Source organism: Chelonoidis abingdonii, chromosome 5 (genome assembly GCF_003597395.2).
Source record: "Chelonoidis abingdonii isolate Lonesome George chromosome 5, CheloAbing_2.0, whole genome shotgun sequence".
NCBI classification, from domain to species: Eukaryota; Metazoa; Chordata; order Testudines; family Testudinidae; genus Chelonoidis; species Chelonoidis abingdonii.
In genome coordinates this window covers 30,767,393-30,795,298 of record NC_133773.1, presented here as the reverse complement: position 1 = coordinate 30,795,298, position 27,906 = coordinate 30,767,393, and the positions used below count along the sequence as shown (strand labels likewise).

Here is a 27,906-nt window from a genome sequence, read left to right as displayed (position 1 = left end):
CATAGTATGCATGCATTTATTAGGGAATCTTGCAGTGAACTAATTTCAGTACAAAACACTTTCCACAAGAATCATTACATTTATAGAACACTAATAGCATTTTCAAATATTTGTTTAAACATTTCTGCCAAAAAGAGCAAGTACGTAATAAAACTGCTGATTCTAAAGTAGAACTAATCTTCCCTTTTGTGTGCAGGTGCTGCAAATGTAGTATTTAGGTCCCAAAGCTTCACACATTGTATAGAGAAATAATGGACCTTCCCACATGACGGCTAATCCAATCAAAGTATTTGGCTACTTTTGTGTAAACTCCAGGGTATCCTTGAACTCCACAGTTTTCACCCCAACTCACAATACCCCACACGTATGCCCTATTATTTGAATCCATACAGACCAAGGGTCCTCCTGAGTCACCTTTACAGGAATCTATGGAACCATCAAAGGTACCTGAGGCAAAAGAGGGAAAACACCAAGACAACTTTGTTATATGCATGTTTTTCCTATTGTGAAAACTGCAGAACTTATATTCAAAAATCATAGATGGCCAAATTCTCCTCATTATACTAATATAACCTTCACTCAGTTACTAGACAGTAATTAAAGTTTTATACCAGAGTATCAGAGCAGAATTCAGTCCATTGTATTTTATATTGTTTCAAAAGAATCTATAGAAAATGAACCAAAATAAGCACCAAACATCCTTTTTAAGTGAGTATAGTGGTTCTGAAAAATAGATCAAGTGTGAAGAATGTGAAGATACAATAATGCAGCATCATTACCACAGTACTAGAGCATTACCAATAACTTTTGCTGTTCTCTTAATAAGGGGACGTATCCATGCCTATCAAAATGTGGCCTCTCATCTGAATTTTCTCAAGAAGTGCCAGCTGTTGCCAGGGCCGGCTCTGGCTTTTTTGCCTCCCTAAGGGAAAAAAAGAAAAAAAGAAGGGGGGTGGGGGAGGGACAGCCGGAGCGGCAAATCAGGGTTAAAAAAAAAACCATGGCACAGCTGGAGCAGCAAAGTGGCAGGGGAACAAAACAAAAAAATGGCGCGGCTGGAGCACCAAAACGTGTGTGTGTGTGTGTGGGGGTAGAACACGGCACGGCTGGAGTGGCAAAGCAGGTGGGTGGGGGGGACACAGCGTGGCCGGCAAAGCAGGGGAAACAAACAAAACAAAAAAACCCTACAAGGGGCGGTGGGAGCCATGGTGCAAGGGGATTCCCTGTGCTGCAGAGTGCGCGCCTGGTCTAGTGAAGGGGTGGGGGAGGGAGCAGGGGGCAGAGAGAGAAGGGGGGCGGCCAGCGCTTCTGCCAGGGTGCTCACCACTTGGCACCTCCCGCCGCGCCGCCTGCCAGGAGGGCTCAGTGCCGCTCCAGTCGCCAGGGAGGGAAGGATGCTGTCTGCCCTGCTGAGTTTGCTGCAGGGTGCTCCCCTCCTCATGCTGCCGCCCCCTACAGGGCAGCCAGAGCAGTTAAAAAAAAAAAAAAAAAAAGCGGCCGTGCAGCCCTAGGTTTGGGAAGAATGCTGCTCCGTAGAATCTGCCACCCTAAGCACGAGCTTGCTCGGCTGGTGCCTGGAGCTGGCCCTGGCTGCTGCTGATTGCGGTGGTGTGTTTTGTGATATGGACAATGAAGTGTGATGGCCAGCCACACACTGATTGATTATGCTACCCTTACTCATGCTGGTGGGTACATACTCTCACAAGTAGCAGTGCTCTGTTCCAAAACCATATTGAAAGTTGTGTTTGCTTTGGGGAGAGAAAGCTGCCCCTTTTCTTCTTGATGTCTAGGAAATTGATTAAGTTCTCTAAAAATGCATCTTTGATTAATATCTTAGGCTTTTATCCTACTGCAATAGGTGACTGCCTTCCACATAAAAAGTACTATCCGTTGAAAAGTATGGCAGAGCTAGGAAATAACATGAGTTCCACAGGACCCAATACTTTGCAGGCATCAGACTGAATTCTCTCACAGCTTAAATGGACCACTTTTCATGATTTTTTTTTTAAGCATTGCCTTTGCTTACTTGAATTAAAGGAGGGACAGAAACATCTATCATATTAATTGGCTACATATTAAGTTTAAGAAAGCTTGTGGCAATTCTTCTAGTAGCTTGAAGTTAAGATTTTGAATTCAAGGCTCTAACTTCAGCTTTTGGAACTGTAGCCTAGAGTGCTAATGCTTTCTGATCAGGTTTGATGATTTCTTCTTTTTAAAAAGTTGGTAATGTCTTCCAGGGGACAAAGAATGATGAGTGGAAATGACCTGATCCAACGAAGTGCTTAAGCATGCCAATAGTTAAATTAAATTCAATGAGAATACTCATGTGCTTTAAATTATACATGTACTTAAGGATTTTGCTGAATCCGGGCCAAAGACAGTAAAGGCCAGATTTTCAATGGACAGTAACCCATTTGTGCACATAAAATATCTCACACAATTGGATGTTGAAATTTGCATGCATAATCACAGAAATTGCATGTAGTCATGATAACTGCATTTGCAAACATAGCTGTGTAATTGTACATGCAGGTTGGTACTAAAAGTCTGCATCACTTTACAGCAGATCTAGCAAGAGCATTTTGGCTCCTTACCACTTTGCTAAGAGCTTCACTATGGTGTCTAGTTTACTGTATTTCAGGGTTATAAGAGAGCACTGGGTGGTAGGACTTCAGATATTCAGGGAGGTGGGCTTGATGATGACACCAGAAAGAAATAATAGTGATGGAATTACTTGCCTGCACATTCCATTTCATTAAAAAAGCGCTCTTTATAGATATCTGAACAGTTTGGAAATAAATTAATGTTGCCCCATCGAAGAACAAATTGTTTGGTATAACCTAAAAAGAAAAGAATAAAACCTTTGAATTTGAAATGCATTTTAGATACATTGTCACAAATCAAAACTTTCATACTTGTTTTCCTGACTTACTATAACCTATTCTGTTATATACAATACATAATTTAAATGCATGCATATTTTCTCCATGTATGTAGTGCAAGCACATCAGCCAGATAAAAGCAGTACTATTTAACTACAGAATCACACACAGCAATTACATTTTCTAACACATTTTTAGCTAATCCCAGTTCTCGACCCCCTATCTGTTTCCTCGTTATCTGTCGGTGCTTGCAATTTATAGACTACACAATATGACAAACAGTGGTGGAATGCCTTTTGTATTTTCTGTGAGGAGGGGAATCTTAATCTAGGCAACCTCATTTAAGGGAAGACATTAGATATATCTGGGAATATCAGAATCCTTAAGGAACTAAATACAGGCCACACTCAAGACTTAATTTTGTTCAATTTCAGTCTGACACTCAGTGGGCCTCTAGATAAAAATGTCATGCTCCCAATCTAGCTCTTCATCTTGGCTTCCTAAATGGACCAGCATCATAAATCCTCACGATCTTGTTCAGAGTAGATAACTCTTGTGATAGCTTCCAGTATTTTCAATGTTTAATTATTTTTTCAAGGCAGCAGAAATCTTTCCTCCTTTCTTTCCTATTTTATTTCCCCTTTCTCTTGATCACTCTTATATCATCCTTTTTCTTTTCTTTCTTTTCACAAGAGAAGGGCTGCTAGGTGACCGAGTCACATCCTATTTTGTGGACAAACTATGCTTTTTTGTCCCTCAACAACATTTTATAGAGCATAGTCTCTTTTGTACCGTTTTAATCACAGGCCACTTACGATCGAAATGGAAATTGGTTTTCTAAGTGGAGTGTTACTAGAGGGTAATATAATTGTAGCAGTTTTAAATGTAGCTTCCATGCCATTCACCATATGCTATTAATCAACTGCCATAATTCATGAGGGAAACGATCGCATCTTTGGCAAAAAGAGAGCTCATTTAAAATGTCCAGTGTTTTTACACCTCTTGGAAGACTGGAGCACAGGGCAGCATCTCTGTATGTCTGAGGTCCGAGAAGACTAATAAAGAAAAATAGGTAGATTCAAACTTTTCAGGATCCCTGAGACACACGTCCAGGTCTTTACCCCATGCAGATTGGCAAATAAGTGATCAAAATACATCATTCATCTGTGCAAATCAGTCAGGATACAGAGTTTTACTTACAATTTTTCTTAATCCTGCCCCTCATCCATCACTGCAGTACCTTGGCTGCTCAGCCTGGCTCTCCTTACCACCATGTTTTTTGCCCTCTTTCTCTTTCCCCTCTGTTCCATTCAGTTTTGCTTTCCCTTTATGTATTTCCTCCCCTTCACTCCAACAATAACATCCTCCTCTTCACTTCAACCTTGAGTGCCTTCCTCACTCCAGACCAATTGGAAAGTTATAGTTTTGTGTTTATAAATAAAACATGCTACAAAGAGACATTTAACTAACATGACTTAGTTGATCACTTTACATGTATGTTGTATTCCTTCCCCACCTCTCTCCATATGTTTTTGTTTTGTTTCTTTTTAAAAAGTATTTAGATTGTAAACTCTCTGGGACAAGGACTGTGTCTTCCTAGCAGTCTGTACAGTACTTAGCACAGTGAGGTTCTGATCCAGATGTGAGCCTTTGGGCGCTACCATAATATAAAGAATTCATTATAAACTAAAAATCAAATACCTTCTGCTAGTCCCCAGCCGGAAACTTTGCATTGATATCCATATCTGAACAAATATTCTGACCAAGGAACACAGGCAGGTACGCTGTATGCTAGTGAGCATGGTTTTCCTTTGTCATTACTTTTCATCTCCAACAAAGCAATGTCATTTCGATAATTTGAGGCATTATAGTTTTCATGAATTATCACTTGGTTTAATCTAAAAGTATCTATCTCTTGATTATAGAGGATTGTATCTAATATTCCGGTCCATATCCGATACTGATTAACTCGACTTTTTCTGTAAAAGAAATGTCAATTTTATTTTGTTAATCAATAGAAGCACGAATGTAAATCCTGGCTTGCTGTAAGTGTTATGCCATTTAGCAATTCATCAGCATTTCTGTAGAACAATAATAATAATAATACACATATTAAGTATTACTACTCCTCTGCCCAGGGCTTTCTGAACTGTATCAAATGTGGGGACACGTATTGTATAGTGATGTATCTGACATGGAAAAATAATTTAATAGGCCAAAATATATTGTTACCACTGCCTCAAGGGGAACATTAGGGGGATCGTGCATCTCTGGTTGTGCTCCAGTACATAGAGGTACTGTGGTACAGACTTCTCTCTCCTCACCCCTCTCTGGTGGAGGTATGCCCAGACCACTCCCTGGGCCAGAGTGGAGAGAATGTTGGGACCATCACCTCCTTCTCACCATTCATTTGTGCACCCTTTGGGGAAACGTACACTCCCAAGGGGCACACACAGAGAATAGTTCGTGTTGTCCCTCCCTCCCCCACCCGGGCTAGTGAAAGATTACAACCTGCCCTTTAATGCATGCTCTGCTTTTGATGTGGGCAACAGGGACTTTTTCTGTTACTACTCCAGCCCCAAACATCCTGCCTTCTCTAATTCTTCTGCTATAGGTTCTGTTTTCCTGCATCACCTATGCATTATGTAATTTAGAACTTCATGTAAAATGTAGGAGAGAGACAGAAGCTGTCTTCATGCATTTATACATGTTATGGTCATTGAGCCCATGGGAGTTCTGCCATACGGTTTCAGTGAGAGCAGGGTCAGACCAATGACCCAAGAAACACTACCAATCACAGCAAGCAACTGCATAGACCTCCTTATCTTTTCATCTTCTAGATATAAATGCACATCAACAGTGACACTTCCTTATCAGTAAATAACATCTTAAACAAATAAAATATGCATCTGGGCTGAACAAATTATATGAACAAGAGGATTTAAAAATATATATGGATGAATTTATAGTGCACAACCTGCCAGTTAAATTAAATGGTGACAATATAAAGCTTACATTTGCCCTAAGTTGTTTTTCTGCATGTAAGGGAAAGGAAGGGGAGAGTTTTGACTCAAGGAATTTCCTGTTCATTTTTCATCAGGTGTATGTGTCAGGCTTTTGTTTTCCCCTCCCCAAATTCTCCCCACACGTCTGTAGAACAGATAGGAAATTCAGCTCCCAAAACAGCAGATGCCCTGAAGAGATGTCCCACAGTAGATCATAATCCCCTTCATACCTCCCCTACTGATTTCTCTCCCCTCCACTGGCTGTGTACTAATGCTGCTTCAAGCAGTGTAGCTGCAGTAATCATAGACTGGATTCCTGGAGTGAGAGTCTGTGCTGCACTTCAGAGGTGCAGCATTGAACTTGCAGCCAAGGGAGAGTGAGGCATTATGGGGCTTTAAGACTAGAGGAAGCTGGCGACAAAGTCACTTGGGCTGTAGGCCCTAGACCAGGGGTAGACAACCTATGGCACAGGTGCCGAAGACAGCACGCGAGCTGATTTTCAGTGGCACTCACGCTGCCCGGGTTCTGGCCACAGGTCCGGGGGACTCTGCATTTTAATTTAATTTTAAATTAAGCTTCTTAAACATTTTAAAAACCTTATTTACTTTACATACAACAATAGTTTAGTTATATATTATAGACTTATAGAAAGAGACCTTATAAAAATGTTAAAATGTATTACTGGCACATGAAACTTTAAATTAGAGTGAATAAATGAAGACTCGGCACAGCACTTCTGAAAGGTTGCCGACCCCTGCCCTAGACTATGCAATTTCCTTCCTCAGGAATTGCAGACCTAACCTGACCACCTTTGGGACAAATTGCAAGATCCATCCTTTTGCCATAACCTATAACGAAGAGAAAAAGCACTCAAACCCTCTCAACTGTCTGCCTTTGGAAGAAGGGAAAGAAGAGTAATTTAGGAGAATCTGGAAGCTGCTCTACTTGCATGAGAACCATGCAGGAGAAGCCAGAATAGCCTTAAGATTTTCTTTAACTCACACTTGGCTTATCTTGCTCCTGAAAAGGAAAAGAGAATTCAACTTTATAAGAAGACCATTGATTATGGAATTATGTAATTTTGATACCATAGTGATCTTTACTGTATAAATGCCTATATAGACAGTATTAAAATGCAGGAAAGGCTTTTCAGACATTAAGAAGGACCCCATCTGGAAATCCTTTATGACAGAATCAGTGAACATGCTGAGGGGCTGAGAGAGCTCGAGGAAGTTTGATGTGATAATACTGACTGGGCTGAATCTACCCAACGACAGTAAGAATTTAGGAGCTGACTTTCTCCTGGGTTTTTGGTTTGTTTCATTATAGTAATTTTTGGTTTGCTGACTTGTGCAACTCTGTATTTTTCCCTCTATGCAACTGAGAGTCAGCAAAAAAGCAGATGAGAAGTACAAGAACCTATACAATGTTTTCTGTACTTTGCAAGCAAATTGTTTCTAGAATGGTTTTTACCTGACACAATGTGCAGCAGTCAGAATCCAACAGCCACCGATATAAATTCCTCCACAGTTCACTGTACCACTACCCTCTCTAATTGCCACTTGCCAAGGGAATTCACCCTATAAAAAAAATCTGCATGGTTCATGTGATAGGATCTGACCCTATATGATCAAATATAATATGTGACTGTATCATTAGGCACATTACGCAGGTTTTAATTCTGCTTTGACAGGATACTCTTTCTAACTACAGTATTCTGCTAAATTATTTTCTCCAGTTTTTGCTGGTGTCCTTTCACTACGCCACCCACTCTGCGGTGCTCCATTACATAACTCCAAAGTACAGTTTGCATCTCTTTAAAATGGTGCAGTATGAAACTTGTGCAGTTGTTCAAAATACTACTAGTAGTTTTACAGCTAGCATCTTTATTCTCTTATCTTAAAAAAAGGGGAAATTAAATGCAAAAATCTCAGTTAAGAGTGCATATTGGAGCCAATCCTGTGACACACACTCAACTTCCTTTGAAGAAATAAACTTTCTATTCAAGCCTTAACTATTGCTTTTCCTGACATCTTTGGGTAAGTCTACACTTCAAGATGGGGGTGTGATTCCCAGCTCAAGGAGACATACTCACACTAGCTCTGATCGTGCTAGTGTGCTAAAAATAGTATGCGGTTGCAGTGCCACGATGGGCTAGCCACCCTGAGAACATGCTTGTGTGATGTAGGGATGTTAAGCAATTAAAAAAATTAATCGCGATTAATCGCGCTGTTAAACAATAGAATACCGTTTATTTTAAATATTTTTGGATGTTTACTACATTTTCAAATATATTAATTTCAATTACAACACAGAATACAAAGTGTACACTGCTCACTTTATTTTTTATTACAAATATTTGCACTGTAAAAAACAAAAAAATTTCAGTTCACCTGATACAAGTACAGCAGTGCAATCTCTTTATCATGAAAGTTGAACTTACAAATGTAGACTTATGTACCAAAAAAACTGCATTAAAAAATAATACAATGTAAAATTTTAGAGCTTACAAGTCCACTCAGTCCCACTTCCTGGTCAGCCAATCACTCAGACAAACAAGGTTGGTAACAATTTGTAGGAGATAATGCTGCCTGCTTCTTGTTTACAATGCTACCTGAAAGTCAGAACAGGCATTCACATGGCACTTCTGTAGCCAGCACTGCAAGGTATTTACAAGTGCCATGTGAATGCCTGTTCTCACCTTCAGATGACATTGTAAATAAGCAGCCGTCAACATAAACAAATGTATTTGTCTTAGCAATTGGCAGAATAAGACGTAGGACTGAGTGGACTTGGCTCTAAAGTTTTACACAGTTTTGTTTCTGAGTGCAGTTATGTAATGAAAAAATCTGCATTTGTAAGTTACACTTTCACGATAAAGAGTTTGTACTTCAGTACTTATATGAAGGGAACTGAAAAATACTATTTCTTTTATCACTTTTACAGTGCATATATTTGTAATAAAAATAATATAAAGTGAGCACTGTGCACTTTGAATTCTATGTTGTAATTGAAATCAATATTGAAAATGTAGAAAAACATCCAAAAATATTTAATACACTTCAATTGGTATTCTATTGTTATAAGTGCGATTAATTGCGATAATTTTTTTTGAGTTAATCATGTGAGTTAACTGCAATTAATTAGCTGCCCTAATTTTTAGTATACTAACTCAATTCGAGTAGCAGGCCTATGTCTCCTTGAGCTGGGAATCACACCCCCAGCTTGAGTGTAGACTTATCCCTTCTGTTCAAAACTGCAATCTCACAAACTGATTAGGTTTCTGCACTGATTATACTTTAAGCCAATACTTCCATTGGTACATCAAGGTGCTGAAAAGCTAAAGACAACAATGCCCATACACAACTTATCAAACTAGGTCACTTTTGTTGTTACCTTTTTAGCAGTGTTTCCTCCTATGATTCGTTTCCGTCGAGTTACTGGGTGGTTTGTAACACCACACTTCAACTGAGGCAACGAGGTCTTTAATGTTTTCCTTTCTTTAACAAAAAGGAAAGAGCATGTCATTTAAGGAACACAGTAATTTTAATCAAAATGAGTTTGTTTTTTTTTAAATAATTTGATTTCTATGGCTATTCAGGGCAAGATTCACACAGGGACTTAGGCACCTGCAACCTAGTGGAATTCACAGCCTGCTGTTCAGAGCCTAGTATACAATGCACGGGTAGAATTAGGCACCCAAGAATGGAATCAACAAAAGCCAGCAAGCTGAGTCGGGGAGGTGGAGTTCGGGCTCCCTAACCCAGCATTAGGACAGTGCTGCTCAAACTTTTCCTGTCATGTCTCCAATTACCAGTAATGGAATCTGTCTGCGCCCCCCGCCCCATTACTGCACAGTTGGCTCAGCAGAGGAGCTTGGGCTAAAGGTGGAGCTGGGGGCTGAAATGGGGCTAGAGAGGGAACGAGGGCAGAGCTGGTCTGGGAGCGGAGTTGAGCTGCGGCCTAGAGTGGTGCTGCAGCCCGGCCCAGAGATGGGCTGGGTGGCACTCCTCCCCACCCTCCATGGGCCCCCCTAAACATTCCTCCACACCCCTCTACAGGGGTGTTCCCCACAGTTTGGGGACCACTGCATTAGGAAGTTCAAGGAGAGGTGTTGCCTGAGCTCCACTCCTCAAAAGGAGCTTGGGATCCAAATCCAGATCACAAGGAGGCACCAATCTTTGCTCGGGAATCACAGCTGTGAACACTCTCCTGAAGTTAGACACCGAAGCTGTTTCTTGCAGGAGGAGGTATTGGTGGCTGTGATCTGGTGCACAAGTTGCAATGCTGCTCACATTTGGACCAGCTTCCCTTCCGTCATGATGGAGGGGAGGCCAGGCCAAATTTGAGTGGTGGTGTGACGCAACCCCGTGCGCCAGGTCACAACAACACTCACTCGAGACTGATTTTTTTTTTCAATTTGTGGGCAAATCTGCACTGGCTAAAGAACCAACCAAACAAAAAATAAAACACAAAACAACAACTCTCCCTGACACCCTTACTAATTTGGGCCTTAGGAATGTTAGGTGGCAACTGAGTGGGGGTTTTGTGAATCCCAATGAACGTTGGACCTAGGTGCCTAATTGCTAGTGAATCTGGCCCACAATTACCTCAGTAATTATAGGAATTCAACACAGTAGAAACTGGAGACTGATTTAAAATTTTGTTGAAAATATGACATCTGTGAGAAACTCTGCATGCTGGGTTCAGGACAAGAGTAACAAAGAATCTAGGGCCACAATTTCCTATGGCTCTTTTTGTTTTTAAAATCTTGTATAGCTTAGATCAGTGATTTTCAAACTTTTTTTCCTGGCAACCCAGTTGAAGAAAATTGTTGATGCCTGTGACCTAATGGAGCTGGGGCAGAGGGTTGGGGTGAGGGCTGTGGGGTGGGGCTGGGAATGAGAGGTTTGGAGTGCAGGAGGGGGCTCCAGGTTGGGGGGCCTCTGGGCAGGGGATTGGGGTGTGGGCTTACCTTGGGTGGCTCCTGGTCAGCGGCACAGCGGGGTGCTAAGGCAGGCTTCCTGCCTGTCCTTGCACCACGGACCACACTGCACCCCAGAAGCTGCCAGCAGCAAATCCAGCTCCTAGGCAGAGGTGCACAAGTGGCTCCGCGTGGCTCTTGCCTGCAGGCATTGTCTCTTCCCTCCTCCCACCCCAGCTCCCATTGGCCGGGAACTGGGGCGCAGCGCGGTGTCAGAACAGATAGGGACTAGCCTGCCTTAGCCAGGCAGCACTGCCATTGGGACTTTTAATGGCCCAGTTGGCAGTGCTGACCAGAGCCGCCGTGACCCAGTGCCTTACATTGCGCGATCCAATACTGGGTCGCGACCCACAGTTTGAAAACCACTGGCTTAGATAAACAATGTAAATGCTCAGTTGAAAAATGCCTGACTGCTTTGGAAAGTTCACTCTATGAGATGGTATCCACCTAGACGGGAGTTTTAATGAAACTTACCTTCATCCATATTAGAATTTGGGACGAAGACATGTTGTTCTGTAGTAAAATAATAAAATATTAGTACCCAAATATTTACAAACATTTCCAGTTACCCTAGCACTTAAACGTATGGTTTTGTGTCAAAATAATGGTAGCATGTTATTTTCCGTAAAAAACAACACGTATTTCATCCCATGTGGATGTTGCTGTATATCACAATATCACCACGTAATATGACGCTCTTTGGCCTTCTCTCCATGACTGTTCTGCAAATAACAAGTGGTCCAATTAATAAATGTACACCCCATTATTCAAGTGAGTATTTTGCATCTAACTACATGCTGTCACTTTCCTCCCTTTCTTTCTTGTTTCACTTGAGTAATATCATCTGGTCCTCCTCCACTATGAGGCCCCCAAAAGACATCATTCTCTGACGCCCATCTCAGGAAGTTTTGCGGAGCTCCAAGGAAGGCATGCAGCAGGGTTATTTTATATTTAGGTGGTGCGGTCATGTGTGAAATGCTTCCTTTAGCCTGCTTAATGGGGGGATTTGGCACCTATGAAGTACCTTTACTGGTCTTGATCCTCCAAGTTTTATTCAAACAAAACATCTACTGAAATCATTATTGATTTTGGCTAAATAAGGGCTGAAATGAAGGTGCTTTCATTGTTGGTCCTATACGATAATAGCAGAAATGCTGCAGGTCAAGATTAAATGGCTAGTTGATATGGAGATCTTTGCACAGTCTATTATTAAGTATATAAAAATAAAAAGACTTCAAAATATTTTGATCTTGCATTTTAACCTTTGCATATGAACACTCTGGGAATAAAATACAAAAACATCAATATACACCAAATTCTCTCTCTCTCTCTCACAGACACACATACGCAAATACTCCCCACACTTGTACAGCACTGAGTAGGGAAATATTTTTTATACTGCAGTGACTGAAATGACTGTAAATAAACATAAAATAATAGATCATAAAAATATTTGCCTGGAATGTCTAAAGGGGGGAGGGATAGCTCAGTGGTTTGAGCATTGGCCTGCTAAACCTAGGGTTATGAATTCAATCCTTGAGGGGGGCTACTTAGGGATGTGGGGCAAAAATCAGTACTTGGTCCTGTTAGTGAAGGCAGGGGGGCTAGACTCAATGACCTTTCAAGGTCCCTTCCAGTTCTAGAGATTGGTATATCTCCTATTATTATTATTGTCTTTTGCTCATGTAAGGCTAAAACACAAAAACATCAGTAGTTTGAACACACTGGTTTGCACTGTACATTGTTCCAGTGAGAAAGAGTTTCCAACTCTACCCTTTGCTGATTTTGCAGAAAGCAGTTATTTAACTAGATGTTCAGATAGCATTGGAAAAGTCTACTTGCCTTGGCTAAATCATTTATTTATTGATGGATGAATAAAATACTGTTAATTTCTTTATCATCCTCATAGATGGGTGAGTGTGTTTTATGCCTCTGCTACTAAATTTTGTTGGCGATTTTCCAAGGTTGTATTAGACATGGTTGCTGGGAAAAATGCCCTGATTATATGAATCAAGAGTCTTTTTGTTTTTATTCAGAAGAAATATAGCCTTTTCAGAATACACTATGCATAACCTGAATGTGAAGCTTCGGCTTGATTAGACTATTTCACAACAACAAAACCCACAGCCAAACAAAAGACAGGTAAAGATGAGTCAGTGGACAAGACACCGTAGAACAGTTTATCAATCCAAAATGCAATTAAAGATAGGAATGTTTGGACAAATTATACACAAATAAAATTCATAAATGTAGGATTAATAGCTAGAAGGATGTGCTCCCAATTTTCCACTCCTTCAAGTTCAAGCTTTTTATCATCCAAGCACTTATATTCTGTCCTCTCCACTTATTCTCTCTTATCTCTTATTTGTCGTTTCCCAGTTACACCATCTGCTCTAACTGCTAATCTGTCCTGTTCTCCTAAATTCATATTTGTGCTTTTCTCCGTGCTGCCCCTCACATTTGAAAACATCCTACCTTCACAAATCGGTAAAAACACAATTGTCTCCTTTAAATCCTTCCTAAAGGCCTACTTCTATTGTAGTTTACTAGAAATCAGCTAGCTAATAATGGCCAGATCACAGGCAAAACACCCTTCACAAAACCCCAATGCTTTAAACGATTTGGCACCATCAAATTGTTGGCGATCAATCAGGCAACCAGCTTGGCTGATCTTAAATGCGAAAAAGATGCTTACAAGAAGTGGAAGATTGGACAAATGACCAGGGAGGAGTATAAAAATATTGCTCAGGCACGAAGGAGTGAAATCAGGAAGGCCAAATCACACTTGGAGTTGCAGCTAGCAAGAGATGTTAAGAGTAACAAGAAGGTTTCTTCAGGTATGTTAGCAACAAGAAGAAAGTCAAGGAAAGTGTGGGCCCCTATGAGGGAGGCAACCTAGTGACAGAGGATGTGGAAAAAGCTAATGTACTCAGTGATTTTTTTGCCTCTGTCTTCATAAACAAAGTCAGCTCCCAGACTGCTGCACTGGGCAGCACGGTATGGGGAGAAGGTGACCAGCTCTCTGTGGAGAAAGAAGTGATTTGGGACTATTTAGAAAAACTGGACGAGCACAAGTTCATGGGGCTGGATGCGCTGCATCCAAGGGTGCTAAAGGAGTTGGTGGATGTGATTGCGGTGCCATTGACCATTATCTTTGAAAACTCATGGTGAACGGGGGAGGTCCCAGATGACTGGAAAAAGGCTACTGTAGTACCCATCTTTAAGAAAGGGAAGAAGGAGGATCCAGGGAACTACAGGCCAGTCAGCCTCACCTCAGTCCCTGGAAAAATCATAGAGCAGGTCCCCAAGGGATCAATTCTGAAGCACTTAGAGGAGAGGAGAGTGATACAGAGGGACCTAGAAAAATTAGAGGACTGGGCCAAAAGAAACCTGATGAGGTTCAGCAAGGACAAGTGGCAGAGCCTGGCACTTAGGCATGGAAGAATCCCATTCACGTTACAGACTTAGTGACCGAATGGCTAGGCAAGGCAGTTCTTCAGAAAAGGACCAGGGGTTACAGTGGATGAAAGCTGATATGAGTCAACAGTGTGCCTGTTAGCAGAGGCTACTATTGGCAAAGGAGGCATGCCACAGATCGAGGATGTGATTCATCCCCTACTACTGGCATTGGTAGCGCTCATCTGGATACTCGTGTCATATTTGAGTCCAACACTACAAAAAATGTGAAAATTGGAAAGAGTCCAGCAGAGGGCAACAAAAATGATTAGAGGGCTGGAGCACATGACATATGAGGAGAGGCTGAGGGAACTCGGATTGTTTAGTCTGCAGAAGAGAAGAATAAGGGGAGATTTGATAGCTGCTTTCAACTACCTGAAAGGGGGTTCCAAAGAGGATGGATCTAGACTGTTCTCAGTGGTACTGATGACAGAACAAGGAGTAATGGTCTCAAGTTGTAGTGGGGGAGGTTTAGGTTGGATATTAGGAAAAACTTTTTCACTCAGAGAGTGATGAAGTAGGTTACCTAGGGAGGTGGTGGAACCTTAGAGGTTTTCAAGGTCAGGCTTGACAAGCCCTGGCTGGGATGATTTAGTTGGGAATTGGTCCTGCTTTGAGCAGGGGATTGGACTAGATGACCTCCTAAGGTCCCTTCCAACCCTGATATTCTATGATTCTATGATCAAGTTGTGCATATAGCTACTCTGTGTAACCACATAAACTTCTCCCCGTTACCCTCATCCTATATCCCTCTTCCTTGTTGTCTGTCACACTCACTTGTCTTAACAATGTGTCTATAAACCAGTGGTGTCCCACCTTTTTATGCCCAAGATCACTTTTTGAATTTAAAGGCAACCCAGAATGTGCCCCGCCCCACTCACTCCATCCCTGCCCCCTTCCGTTGCTCGCTTTCCCCCACCCTCACTCACTTTCTCCAGGCTGGGGCAGGGGGTTGGGTTTCAGGAGGGGGTGTGGGCTCTGGGCTGGGGCCGAGGGGTTCGTAGTGTGGAAGGGGGCTCTTGGCAGAGGTTGGGGTGCTGGGGGGGTTTGAGCTGGGGCAGGGAGTTGGGATGCAGGAGGGGGTACAGGGTGCTGGCTCTGTGAGGGGGCTCAGGGCTGGGGCTTGGGGTTCAGGAGGGGGTTCATGAGGGGGTAGAGGGTGCTGGCTCCAGGAGGGGGCTCAGGGTTGGGGGTTGGGGTGCGGCCTCCTGCCAGGCAGCACTTACCTCTGGCTGCTCCTGGTCAGCAGTGAACTGTGGCTGCTGCTAAGGCAGGCTCCCTGCCTACCCCAGTTCCAGGCCGCTCTTAGAAGGGGCCAGCATGCCCCTGTGGCCCCTGAAGGAAGCAGGGGATATGTGGCTCTGCTCACTGCAAACACCATCCCTGTAGCTCCCATTGGCCACAGTTCTCCATTCCCGGCCAATGGGAGCTGCGTGGGCCAGGTGCTTGAAGGCAGGAGCAGCGAGAGAAGGGAGAGCCCCCCAACCTCCGGGGCTGTGCTGGCTGCTTCTGGGAGCAGTGTGGAGCTGGAGCAGGCAGGGAGCCTGTCTTAGCAGCAGCCCCACTGCACTGCCGGAGATTGCGATTGACTGGGAGATCCTCTAGGACTGACTGGGAGATCGTGACTGACCAGTTGGTGACCTCTGCTGTAAACTCTTCAGATGTGTTTTCTTATGTGTTTGTACAATACCTAGAACAATGGGATACCTATTCCTCTGTGGAAACCACAACAGTACCAGTAATAACTATGGCTCAGATTCTCAAAGGCATTCAGGCACCAAATTCCCATTGATTTCCATGAAGACAGGTGCCCAAATACCTTTGTGGATCTAACTTTCAGATATAAACTGAATTTGACTCTCTTTCACCACCTGTTAAACAAATCTACCATAACTGGTCTAAAATTTCTCATGGATGATCCTCCATCAGAAGAGAATTTGGGGAAAGTTCATCCCATGACATGGCAACCAGGTAGGAAGTGGAGCTTTAATCAAACTGACCTCCATCCATACTGGAAGTTGAGATGTCTTCTTTTTGTTCTGTAATAAAATAATGGAATATTAGTAGTTTAATGTTTATAAACATTTTAAATTGCACTAGCACTTAAACATATGTTTGTGTTAAAAAGATAGGTTTTTAAAAAATGAAAATATATTGTTCCACACATTATTAGAAATACTTTTTCATCCCAGTTCTTAGTAGATATTTTTCTAAATTATATAAGTGCCACATAATATAACACTCTTTGGCTTTCTCTGCTTAAAAGTAGCATGCAAATAACATGTGGTCTAATTCATATGTATGCGCTAAATACACCACTAATCAAGATTAGAGGGGCATGCTGCATCTAAACAATTACATACTGATATTTTCCTCCCTTTCTTTTTGGTTTCCTTCAAGTAATCTCCTCCTCCACTATGAATCCCCCAAAAATCATCATTCTGTGATACCCATCTCAGGAAGCTTTGTGGCACTCAAAGGAGTAGTACATGGCAAGGTTATTTTAAATTGTGATGGTGTATTTGTGCACACTGATGAGTTTATCTCCCTAGGCTGCAAGCCGAGTTCAAACAGTCAGAGCAAACTGGATGTTCTTTGATGAATAAGTCTCACTGCTTCCTGTGTGACGTCCATGTCTTGCTAATGGGTGCAAAAATGTCTTTGTGCTAAGACAAAGTTCGGGATCTATCAAACTTGTGTACTATCTATATTGCTATACAGGTCAGAAGCCAAGACTCTCATGCAGGCAGACTTGGAGTGGCTAGAGGCAATCTATATGTGCTGTTAGTGCTAAATCCTGAGCATAAAGTGGTTTGTCTTTGTGTGAAATGTCATAATCTCATAGAGACCTGACCTTCCTTCAATCATTCATTATATTTGAAAGCCACATTGCATATGCTTTGGCAATGTCTCCAGGATGGACAAAAAAAACCCAGCACACTATGCTCTCAAACTCTCCACTGACACACAAAGGGGTGTGTTCTCCGACCGTACCTCATGCTGTCTGTGGGACCATCCCAGAGATTATTGGATTTGCAGGATTGAGCCAGATCTGGGAACTTCATTACATGATGACTGGTGTGATGCCATCAATTGTGGTCACTCTGGTTGGCATAACAGTCCTCAGTAGACTATGTGTGTTTAATTATTTGAGTTCTGTGCTACATGCCTCCTTTAGCCTGGTTTTGAGGGTATTTGGATCATAATGAAATAAATAAAATGTTCCCAATTGGACCTTAACCTTCAGCTTTATCGAAATAAAACACACATTGAAATAAATGGGAATTTTGATAATTGAGACTTTCATTTGCAGGTCTTGTGCCATAGCAGCAGTAGTGTTGCAGGTCACGATTAAATGCTAATTGATGTGGAGAACTTTGCACAGTGGCAGTCTATAATAAGCATATAAAAATAAAGACTTCAAAATATTTACCTTGAATGCTAGCCTTTGAATGTGAACGCCCTGGGAATAAAACACAAAACCATCAATATATATTAAATTCTTGCTCTCCTTCTGACACACACATGCAAATGCTCTCATACTTGTACTGCACTGAGAAATATTTATTATACTAGAGTGACTGAAATGCCTGTAAATACCACACACACACAAATCTATAAATAACAGCACACCAAAATATTTACCTGTAACTTCTGGCTTTGGCTTTTGCTCACCTAAGAATAAAGCACAAAAACAACAGCATAGTTTGAACACACTTCTTTGCTGTACATTGTTCCTGTACATGTCTTCCTATGTGTTTGTACAGTGCATAGAACAATGGGATGCCCAATATTCTGTGGAAACCACTACAGTACAAATAATAACTATGGCCCAGATCGTGAAAGTATTCAGGCACCTAACTCCTATTGATTTCTATGGAGATAGGTGCCCAAATACTTTTGAGGACTGATCATCTGTCTTCTTCTCCACAACATCTTTGTTCTTTCTTCCATGCTGCTCCTCTAACATCCTCCCTCAACTAATCTGTAAGGATGCAACCATCTGTCTTAAATCCTTCCTAAAGCCCCACTTCTACTTCATAGTGTACTAGAAATCAGCCAGTTCATGATGGCTGGATGACAGGCAAAACAATCTTCTCAGTACCCCAATGTTTTAAAATAATTCGGAACCATCAAGTTGTGCATATGGCTACCCTGTGTAAACACATAAATTTCTCCGTTACCTTCATCTTATCTCCCTCTTCCTTGTTGTCCATCAAACTCACTTGTCTTAAATTTACATTGTATACATTTCAGGACAGCTCTTCCTTTATGTTTGCACAGTGCATAGAGCAACACACTGTCCAATTCCCTTTGGACATCACCATAACACAAATAATAATGCAGTGATTAGCTTTCTGATATAAACTATATTTTGACTCTCTTCCTTCACCTCTTAGCTAAATAAAACAAAATTTGTCTGGAGTTTCTCATGGATAGTTCTCCACCAAGAAAATATTTGGAGGTAATCAGACAAGGGAGATGACCATGTAAGAGCTAGAGCAAGAGAGAATAGAACAAGCTTAAAACAAAATAAAACATTTTTTGAAGAGTGGACTGGTAGTACAGACAGGTTACATTTAATATTTAGTCGGATTTCTCATGGGGCTATTGGGGTGAAATACTTCCAACAGTCCTACCCACTCCCCAGCCATGGATCTTTGGCACAACCAGTGGCTCTTTGCAGAATCTGGAGAAAATGGGAGGAATGGTACAATATTCCAGACGCAAATGACATTCCCTTCCAGTGAAGGTCCCCAGGGCATGATCTGTTTCCTCAGGCCCTTACTTGTCTTGCTTTTCCTCTTCCTCTAGAAGGAAGAGGAGCAACAGGGTGTAATGCAATAGAAACCATTAACATAACATTATTACAAATGTTTGCATAACTTTTGGGAGAGTAGTGCATTTTCTTGGCTTTGCAAATCAGTTGCATATTTTAAAATGTAGGAATTCTTTATTCTCTAGTTTAAACTGACTGGAACAAAGAAGATAAATCTATGAAAGCTTAACCTCCACAGCGAGCTCGAGATTCATCCTCTCCTGCAAGGCAGTCCACTTCCCTGTTACAGAGGTACTTATTTGGAATACACACATCGGAGTTACAATGGAAACTGTTGTTGCATTCTGTAATGAAAAGAGAACTCAATTTGTATGGGATGGGGTCAAATGATTCACCAACCTCACCACTGTAGGAGACCTAATTTAACTTTAACTTAATTTAACTTAACTACAATGCAGCCACAATTATGACAAAAGTAAAATATTCTTTAATATGTAATGGATACATAAAGCAAAATGGATGCTATCAGTGCTGTAGACTCCCCATTTTCCAACTTTAAAACAGAGTTTCAATTTTTCAGGCTTTCATCAGTTTAGTGCTGTAGTTCTCAAATTTTTTGAGCATGACCCATTACCAGTTTTTTCCAGAACTTTTGCCCACACACAAACCGAGCCAAACACCAACCCACCTTTCAGTCTTGTTAGTGTTCTTGATGATTTCAATGGGAATTTAGAGTGTTCTACATCTCACAAGAATAGGCACAACATTTTCAAAAGTAGGAGCCTAAAAGTTAGCCTTCTAAGCCCAGATTTAGGCACCTACATGATTTAGGAGCACAAGTTCTATTGACTGAAATGCTTTTGAACATCCTACTGGGAAGTGCCTAAATATAGAATTAAGAACTGAACTTTAGGCTTGTATTGTGAAAACATTGACCATGGCCCTTAATTACAGTTAGGCACTCATCTATTGGTGAAACATTCCTATAAATTCAGGTATCTGGCTTTCTTCTCTATTATCACAAAAATGTGATATATTTTGAACAGCAAAGCCAATGCTTTGCCAGGTTTTCTTGACTTTCTTTATATTCTCCCATGCAAATCCATATTCAGGGATTTTTTTATTTAATGGAAAAGCTGATGGTTCGTTAATACCAGTATAAGGCCTGGGGAACACTGGATTTGACATCAGTAGGCTTTGGATCAGGGCCAGACTGATGAAAAACAGCACTAGACACATGAACAAGCACTCCTTGGAGTAAATCCTTTCATGCACAAACTTTGGGGTCAAGAGGTCTGTTCCTCAGGTGTTCCGTAATTTAGTATCATCTTTGAACTTTAGAAACTTGATGTCAGTATTGTAAATATAATTTAAATACCATGTGAAAGGGTGAGATTTTGTTAATGACACTTAGAAAAATCAGATTTTTATCTACACTTTCTGTGCAAATGTTATGTACATTGTAAGAATGTCAGGACAGAGACCTTGCCTTCACACATCTTACTGTTAGTAAGCGCACTTTGGGTGCTATGATAAAAATAAAAAGTAATAACTGAGATTGGCAAATACTTTAAAAAATCCATGTATATATGTTAGATTTTTATTAAAAAATTACCTTTGACTATGTTTGAACCTCTTTTTTGTTTACTTTCTGGGAATAGTCATGCAAATGAATTTACTGCCAGGAACAATCACCAAAACAGCAAAATCAACATTATTTGGGGAAGGAGAATTTTGAATTTGTAATCATGAGTTCTGGCATCTGAAATCCAATTTCTAAATGTATGCTCATCCAGTCTGATCACTGTTCCCTGTTTCCAGTCAAAACAGATGGAATTTTAAATACTGAACACAGTGACTGTTCAGGAACAAGTTAAAGACAAAGATATTATTTTATGAATAATTTATTATAAGTAATAACTTTGAGAAAATCTTAATTGGCTTTATGGACAATTTGCTAACAGAAAAAACATGTAAACTTGTTGAATTATTTATTATTTGCCCATCTGTAGTAATTCATTTTCAGTCCAACTAGCCACACTTTTTCCTTGGTTTATGATTCTTTATATTAAATAGTAAACTGTTATACTAAAAGTTTCCTAAAAACCTTTATTCTCTTAATACTAATAGATCATCCACATGATTCAAGAAGTTAACTGGTGCCTAACTTTTCTTGTGTAACTAATAATGAAGCTGTAGTATCGTCACCTTAGAAAGCTGAAAGACCTTTTCCTCAATGAGATTGAAATGGACTGATATTACCTTACAACTTTAAGGATTGTTTGAAAGTTTTCTATTGTATTACTGTACATAACTATGAGACACTTTAGAAGGGAGAATTACTATTACCTTTACAACACAATTCATCACTTAGGTCTCCGCAGTCATTGATTCCATTACAGGTTTCATGTAAAGGAATGCATTTCTCATTGACACATTGGAATTCATTTGTTAAACATTCTGAAAAACAGGAAGAAAAATAAAGTTCTTATTTAACTTTCTATATCAGAAACATACAAGGAAAAAAATTGTTTGTTTTATTTTTCCAACAGTTAGGCCACAGCCTTCTTAGGGCCAGATCCAAAGCCCAGGAATCTTTTCCTTTATTTCAATAGGTTTTGCATCAGATCCTCAACATAGCTTTTTCTTTTTCCCCATCCAACTTCCAGCAACTTGGCAAAAGGGATCTTCCTTTCTCTTTGTTAAGGACTAAGATGGAGATGCCATTTCAGACCCACTGCTCGGTGGTGCACGTGAGTAATGTGGTGTACACTCTTCTTCTGGAAGGATAGTCATAGTATTTTAGGTGTCTCTACACTTTGCTTTTGCCATTGGATCAAAGACAGAGAAGCTCTATCTGTACCCCTCCTTTGACCAGATGCATCTCCCACTGATGCTACCAGAGCAGCCAAACAAAGCTCAATTATTGTCAATTTCATCACGTAGAATATAAAACTATGAAATGTTTTAAACAAAAACAAGGTTTAGTTTACACCAATGCAGGAATTAAATTGGGACCAGTGCTACAAGGTACTGAGCACTTTGCAGAAGCACTAGCAATTCACATAATCAGGCTCTTGGCTGGTACCAGGCTACTGGGTTCTTAAATGTTCTGAAATGCATTAGACTGTCATCCTGGACAGAGTGATGGCTAGAAGGATCCCACTGGCCACCCCTCCAGCTGATCAGGGAAAGACAGGATTTACTAGAGATGGCGCAAGTTGCCCAAGAGAAGGATTTTAAGAAACGTTTCTTCAGCTTCAGGGCCTTTGCTAGGCTTGGAGGGGGAAGGAAGTTGCAGGCACAACATTTTGCTATGTTTTGTGAAATTTTACTCCAAATATTTTATGAAAGAAGATGAATTCTTTTCCCTGTTGAACTAACTAAAGGCTGAAAATTATTTTAAAGACTATAAAATGTGACTACAGTTAGAAGCCCCGGTGCCTGTGGGTACCATACTTGATAGGCTAGAATGCAACTTCTTAATTGGATGCTGTGTTTAAACTGAAAAACCCTAAGTAGAGTGTTTAAAAAAAGACACATATTTTACCAACCTCTATCTTCATTATGGCATACAACACTAGCAAAATCCTTGTTATTATTAATATTTCGTCTCTCGATTAAAGTACATTCCGCAAGACTAGTCTCTAGCCCTCTGCAAGTAGTATGAAGACATTTAGATGAAGTTAAGGCAGATTCTGGGACTTCAAATTTCTTGTTGTGATGTTTAGCTCCTCTATGAAGATGCAAATAAAAAAAAAATCAAAATATATTATCTTTGCACAGAGATTTATCCATATTCAGTTACTGTGTAGCAGTGACTTGATTCCCCTCCTGTACCATGGAGGTAAAGGTGTTTAGGACATAGGTGAGAAAAATGAACACACATCAACTCCTGAGAACATAAAAAAGGTGCTAGGTAGGCACACTGCATGAGTTTTTTGGAAACAAAATGAGGCCGTCATCCTGCAAATCATTCCTCAGAGTGTGCCTGTGTGTAGCTCCATCAAAGTCAGTGGGGGCCAGATCCTGAAATGTATTTAGGTGTCTAACTCCCATTGATTTCAGTAGAAGTTAGGCACCTAAATATCTGGGTCTCTGCATAGCCACAGGGGTCTGCTCATGTGGAACAATGTGTAGGTCAGGCCTTTATTTGTGAGTGAATTCTAATGATGCAGAATTTTGGGAACATCCTGCATGATACTAAGCACCCTCAATTCCCATTAAAGTCATTACAGGTTCATAGTGCTAAGGGTATTGCTGGATCATGCCCTTAGTAAGAATGAGTTGTAAACCTTAGTTACTGCCAGAGTTCCCCCAAATTGTCCAATTTTCCTGACCAACAGAACGGTAACAACAAAGATGTCTTTAAAAACATCCTGCAACTTTGCTCTTGTTCCAAATTAATTACCCTATTCATCTCATTTGTATCCGTATTTTTACTTTATTAGTGCCCTATCATTCATGCAAGAAATCTACATCAAGTAAATAAGGAACCAGAAAGTCTATGACTATGTCAGGCATGTAAGCCCCATCTAAGACTGAGTGCTCCATCTCGGCACAAGGCTCAGCCCCTGCTGTCTGAGGAGTTAAAGACCAGGACAGAGAATTAAACCCCAGTCTCACAGGGATGATGTAGGGCACTCCAGCAAGATGTCCAGCCCTCACACGTTTAGATTGTCACTTGGCACTACATGGCCATGTAAGGGAGTGCAGGAGAGTAAGGCTGGCTCCTTATATGTCTCTGCCTGGATAACCAAGATCATGAGTCTGGGCACAGAGTGGAAAACAAACTCTGTAGAGCTGCTCCTTTGCCCTGTGACAAAGTGGGCTGGATGGTGGTGGAGAGGGCAGGGAGTGGATGGAGGTCTGACTCCAGCCCCCAATATTTTGACCAGTGGAGCATAGCTGGCAGGAGTGGGAGAAGTAAGCTGTGCCCTGTAAAGGGCTGCAGTAAATTATTTCCTCTCTCAGTTACAATTATTTCCCAGAGCTCTTTCTGGGTTGGCACATTTGCAAATTGTCCCTAACATAGGGTGAGAGAAAATTCCCAATCTAGCCCGCAGTTAACGGTATTTTAAATAAAAATGCTTATGATTTGAATATAAAGTGTGTAACAATTATTCATAATATATTAGATTATCAGGATAGAAATCTCTTGGCTTTTACATAGTCTTTATGAGAAGATTACAGTAGATACACTCTCCATGACTGTCCAATCACATAACTGTCCACAGCTGAGCCACAAGAAAGCAGGAGTGCATTTTCATAAACATTGTGATTATCTATATGAACCCCCTACACACAAAAAAACTTACTTTTTATAACCAAGATGTCTGCAGACAACATTTGCTTCATTCATACTCCACTCACTGTTACATATAAATAACTTCTCAGTATGATTCACAAGCTTTACTTGAATAAGACCCTCTGATTGTGAATCTGCATCGTCCAAAGAAACTTCAAATTTTTCTAAAAAAAAATTGCAGATTTGTAGTGTATCAGATGAAAGACAACCAAAGCAATAAATGTCATTATTTTAGAACTGTAGATAACTAACATTCATATGGACTGGAAATGCAACAGTGGATAGGGCACTAGATTGGGAACCAAGTCCTTGGGTACTATTTCTGACTCTTCTGCTGACTGACTTTGTGATCTTGGGCCAGTCACTTCACCTCAATATATCACAGCTTCTCCAGGACTGGCTGCCAGGAACAGAAGTGCATGTACGGTAGATGGGTCTGTCAAATTATTTGATTTTTTTATGAGTATGAACAAATACTGCCTACTTTTAATTACTTTTCTTTTGCCGCTTCACATTTTACAATTAAACATTTACAAATAAATGACCAGGCTCTCTGAGAGTAAAGAGTTAAGCATTCACTGTCCACCTAACAGTGACTGATATAGTTTTGGAAAAGGATATTTCAATACCTGAAAGTGTGCACTTTGCCTTACTCATAAACTTCTCTTGTGGGTGCTGGCATTCATAGGCCTTTAGCTGACAATAATTATGGAATGTCCTTCCACTGGTAGAACAAACCAAGGTGACATTCTTTGGGCATTGGTAGGGAAGCTTGCAAATACAACTTCCTCCAACACATCTCTGCCATGGGTGACAGAAAACTTTCTTACAAGTGTTATCCGTGTACTTATTATTTACGCATTCTTTTATTAGGAATGTCTCTTGCTGATCTGACTGAAATAGCTCTTCACCTTCAGAGGCTCTGTGCTGCAAGACATGAAATAAAAAATCAAATAAGATTAAGTAGCAAATAAGATGGTATATAGGGCCCAGTCCAATGCCAACTGAAAACAATGGGAAGTCCCTCCATTGATTCCAATTGGGTGTTAGATCAGGCCCATCACTAGCTTATTCCTTGTGCATTTATTGTCTTTCGTGTGCAACAGTGAGATGTTTCACTTTAGGTGTTTGCAGTAGTATCCTTGATCACTCCACCTTTCTTATTTCTTATTTTTCTAGGGTTCGATTATCCCTCTTCTCTTTCCTTCTGGACATTTCATGCAGGATGAGCTCTGCTCTTTCTGATTTCCTTCAACCAGTCCTTGACTTTTCAGCACAGCAGATTATAGAAGTTTTAAACAAACTCAAATACTAGTGTTGTAGACAGGGGGATTTACAGTAAATTGTAATTAAAAAGTCTGCAGCTGGATGCTTAAAAACAGATGTTCTTACTGGCCTAATCTTGATCAATTTTAAAAGTAACTTGCAAATATTTTTGAAGAGCCACAGGTAAGCAAACAATAAAGAAAGAAACATGAATCTACACTTAACTTTTTTATTTGATTTAGGTCGAATGAAGTGATAATTATTTATAACAACCCCTTATGAAAATGCAAAGCCCATGATTTCATCGCAAAGAAAGTGCTTTTATTGGCTTGTTGTTATTTAAGAAAAAAAGAATGTTGAAGGATAAAAGTTGGATGTAGGGAATTTGCATACAGAAAAAAAGATAAACCAAAGGGACTATCAACCTTGAATGTGTCCATTAAATCAATACAACTCAAGTCTAAAGTACTAAGAGTGAAATCCTGACCCCATTGAAGCTGATGAATGTTTTGTTGTTGACTTCAGAGGGGTCAGGATTTCATCCAAAAACTTTACCCTGTTTTTTAATCATATTATATACTTCCTGCTATTCTCAGCCTAGTAATTAATTCAGTTAAATTAATTATTCCTCTAAATGTACAGACAAAACTAAGAGCCGGATCCTGCAGTTCTTATTCTGGCATAACTCCCATTACTCCACTGTTAAGTTTTGCCTGAGTATAAACTGAATGAGGACAGCAGGATTTGATTCTTTAGGGTTCCAATCCTGCAACCGAATCAGGGTAGGCAGACCCCTGAACCCCTTCAGAACTCCTTGCAGGACTGGGCCTGAGACTATAATTGCAGTAATTTTTTTCTAAAGCCTCCTTTTCAGAAGCCTACTGACATACATTCCTAATTACAGTAATTACATGAAATAAAAATGCATGTCACATTTCAAGTATTCAAGTTTAGATTAAAATAACTGCACTGGTACCATTATAGGAAAACATTTTAAAATAAAATATTTTCACCAGTTATTATTTAGAAAAACTTAACAGAGGAATCACCTTATTTAAAATAAATTCTTACCTGTAATCCACAAAAGAAGCAGCATGAAAAAACCAAGAGAACTAGTAATACTTTCATGATGAAGAGTTTTTCTCTAGCTAGAGGAAGTTCTCTGTGTCTGATTCTTTTTAGCCTTAGTTATTTGTCTGTGATTAATTTTTAACCATTAGTAACATATTTAAAACGGTTGTTTAGAAATAAAGTGCAAGAACCTCCAGATTTACAGATAATTTTGAACTGTTCATAAGGATCCTGCCTCAATCTAATGTTTTTTACCGTAACTGCAATACAAGATAACAAAAGTAAAGTCTTCAAAGTAAATCATTAAAAGGAGGTTCCTATTAGTAGTTTATTTTTCTGTGCCCTAATTCACAATCATTGGTCCCACTGCTGACTTTTGCCAAAGAATACCACTGAAATGCTCAGGCTGCTTCCATTGCTCCCACACTACTTATTTGTTTATGTATGTGCCTCCTTTGAGTTATCCTGGATCATAACAGACAAAAAGCAGGAACACCAGGATGTACTGAGTACTGTATTTTCATATTTCAGGATATGCTCCGTACACATTGCTTAACTATTTGGCAAGCAGTGAAAGGTATGTGTTCATTGTGTGGTTTATTATGGGAGTGTCAGTTCCTAGCAACACTAGAATGAAAACAAAACTAAAGAGAGGCTATCTAGCACAAGTTACCCCATATTCCAAAAAGCTGCAAATAACAGAATCACACACACACATACATATACTCTCTTTATTTAAATAACACCTAGGTAGTCAGACAAAAAGACAGGCTTCATCATCTAATAACAGGTTAAAGAATATTTAAATAAGTCAGATGTATTCAAGTCAGCAGGGCCTGACAAAATTCACCCTAGGGTACTTAAGGAGCTAGCTGAAACAATCTCAGAACCATTAGCCATCTTTGAGAACTCATGGAGGAGGGGGAGGTACCAAAGGTCTGGAGTAGGGCAAACATAGTATCTATTTTTAAAAAAAGGAACAAAAAGAAGTTATAGGCCAGGGTATGCCTACTTGAGCTCCAGTCATACCCTATAATTGCAGCACAAACAGCCTGAATGATCACTGAATCCCAGACAGTTATTTCATAGATTCATAGATTCATAGACTTAAGGTCAGAAGGGCCCATTATGGTCATCTAGTCTGACCTCCTGC

At 40.4% G+C, this 27,906-nt stretch overlaps 1 protein-coding gene across 1 annotated transcript; it reads right to left on the bottom strand.

Annotated features, from left to right (window-relative positions):
- CFI (complement factor I) lies at nucleotides 1-27,258 on the bottom strand. Its single transcript, XM_032784621.2, has 15 exons — nucleotides 26,754-27,258; nucleotides 25,046-25,343; nucleotides 24,427-24,580; nucleotides 22,663-22,844; nucleotides 21,458-21,568; nucleotides 19,339-19,452; nucleotides 17,974-18,003; nucleotides 17,762-17,791; nucleotides 16,329-16,367; nucleotides 11,347-11,385; nucleotides 9,285-9,388; nucleotides 7,362-7,468; nucleotides 4,584-4,861; nucleotides 2,739-2,840; nucleotides 1-447 (listed from the first exon to the last, which is right to left on the bottom strand). Exons 1-15 carry the CDS (start codon nucleotides 26,808-26,810, stop codon nucleotides 230-232), a joined length of 1,863 nt encoding a protein of 620 aa, XP_032640512.1. The 5' UTR covers nucleotides 26,811-27,258; the 3' UTR covers nucleotides 1-229.
- Between the last annotated feature and the right edge of the window lie 648 nt (nucleotides 27,259-27,906).

Excerpts from the sequence above, each read along its gene's own strand:
- CFI (XM_032784621.2), bottom strand. The coding sequence starts at position 26,810 with ATGAAAGTATTACTAGTTCTCTTGGTTTTTTCATGCTGCTTCTTTTGT. Across the intron at positions 24,581-25,045 it reads GGCAAAGTGCACACTTTCAG|AAAAATTTGAAGTTTCTTTG; the intron begins GTATTGAAATAT and ends ATTTTTTTTTAG. Across the intron at positions 21,569-22,662 it reads ATGCCATAATGAAGATAGAG|AATGTTTAACAAATGAATTC; the intron begins GTTGGTAAAATA and ends CCTGTTTTTCAG.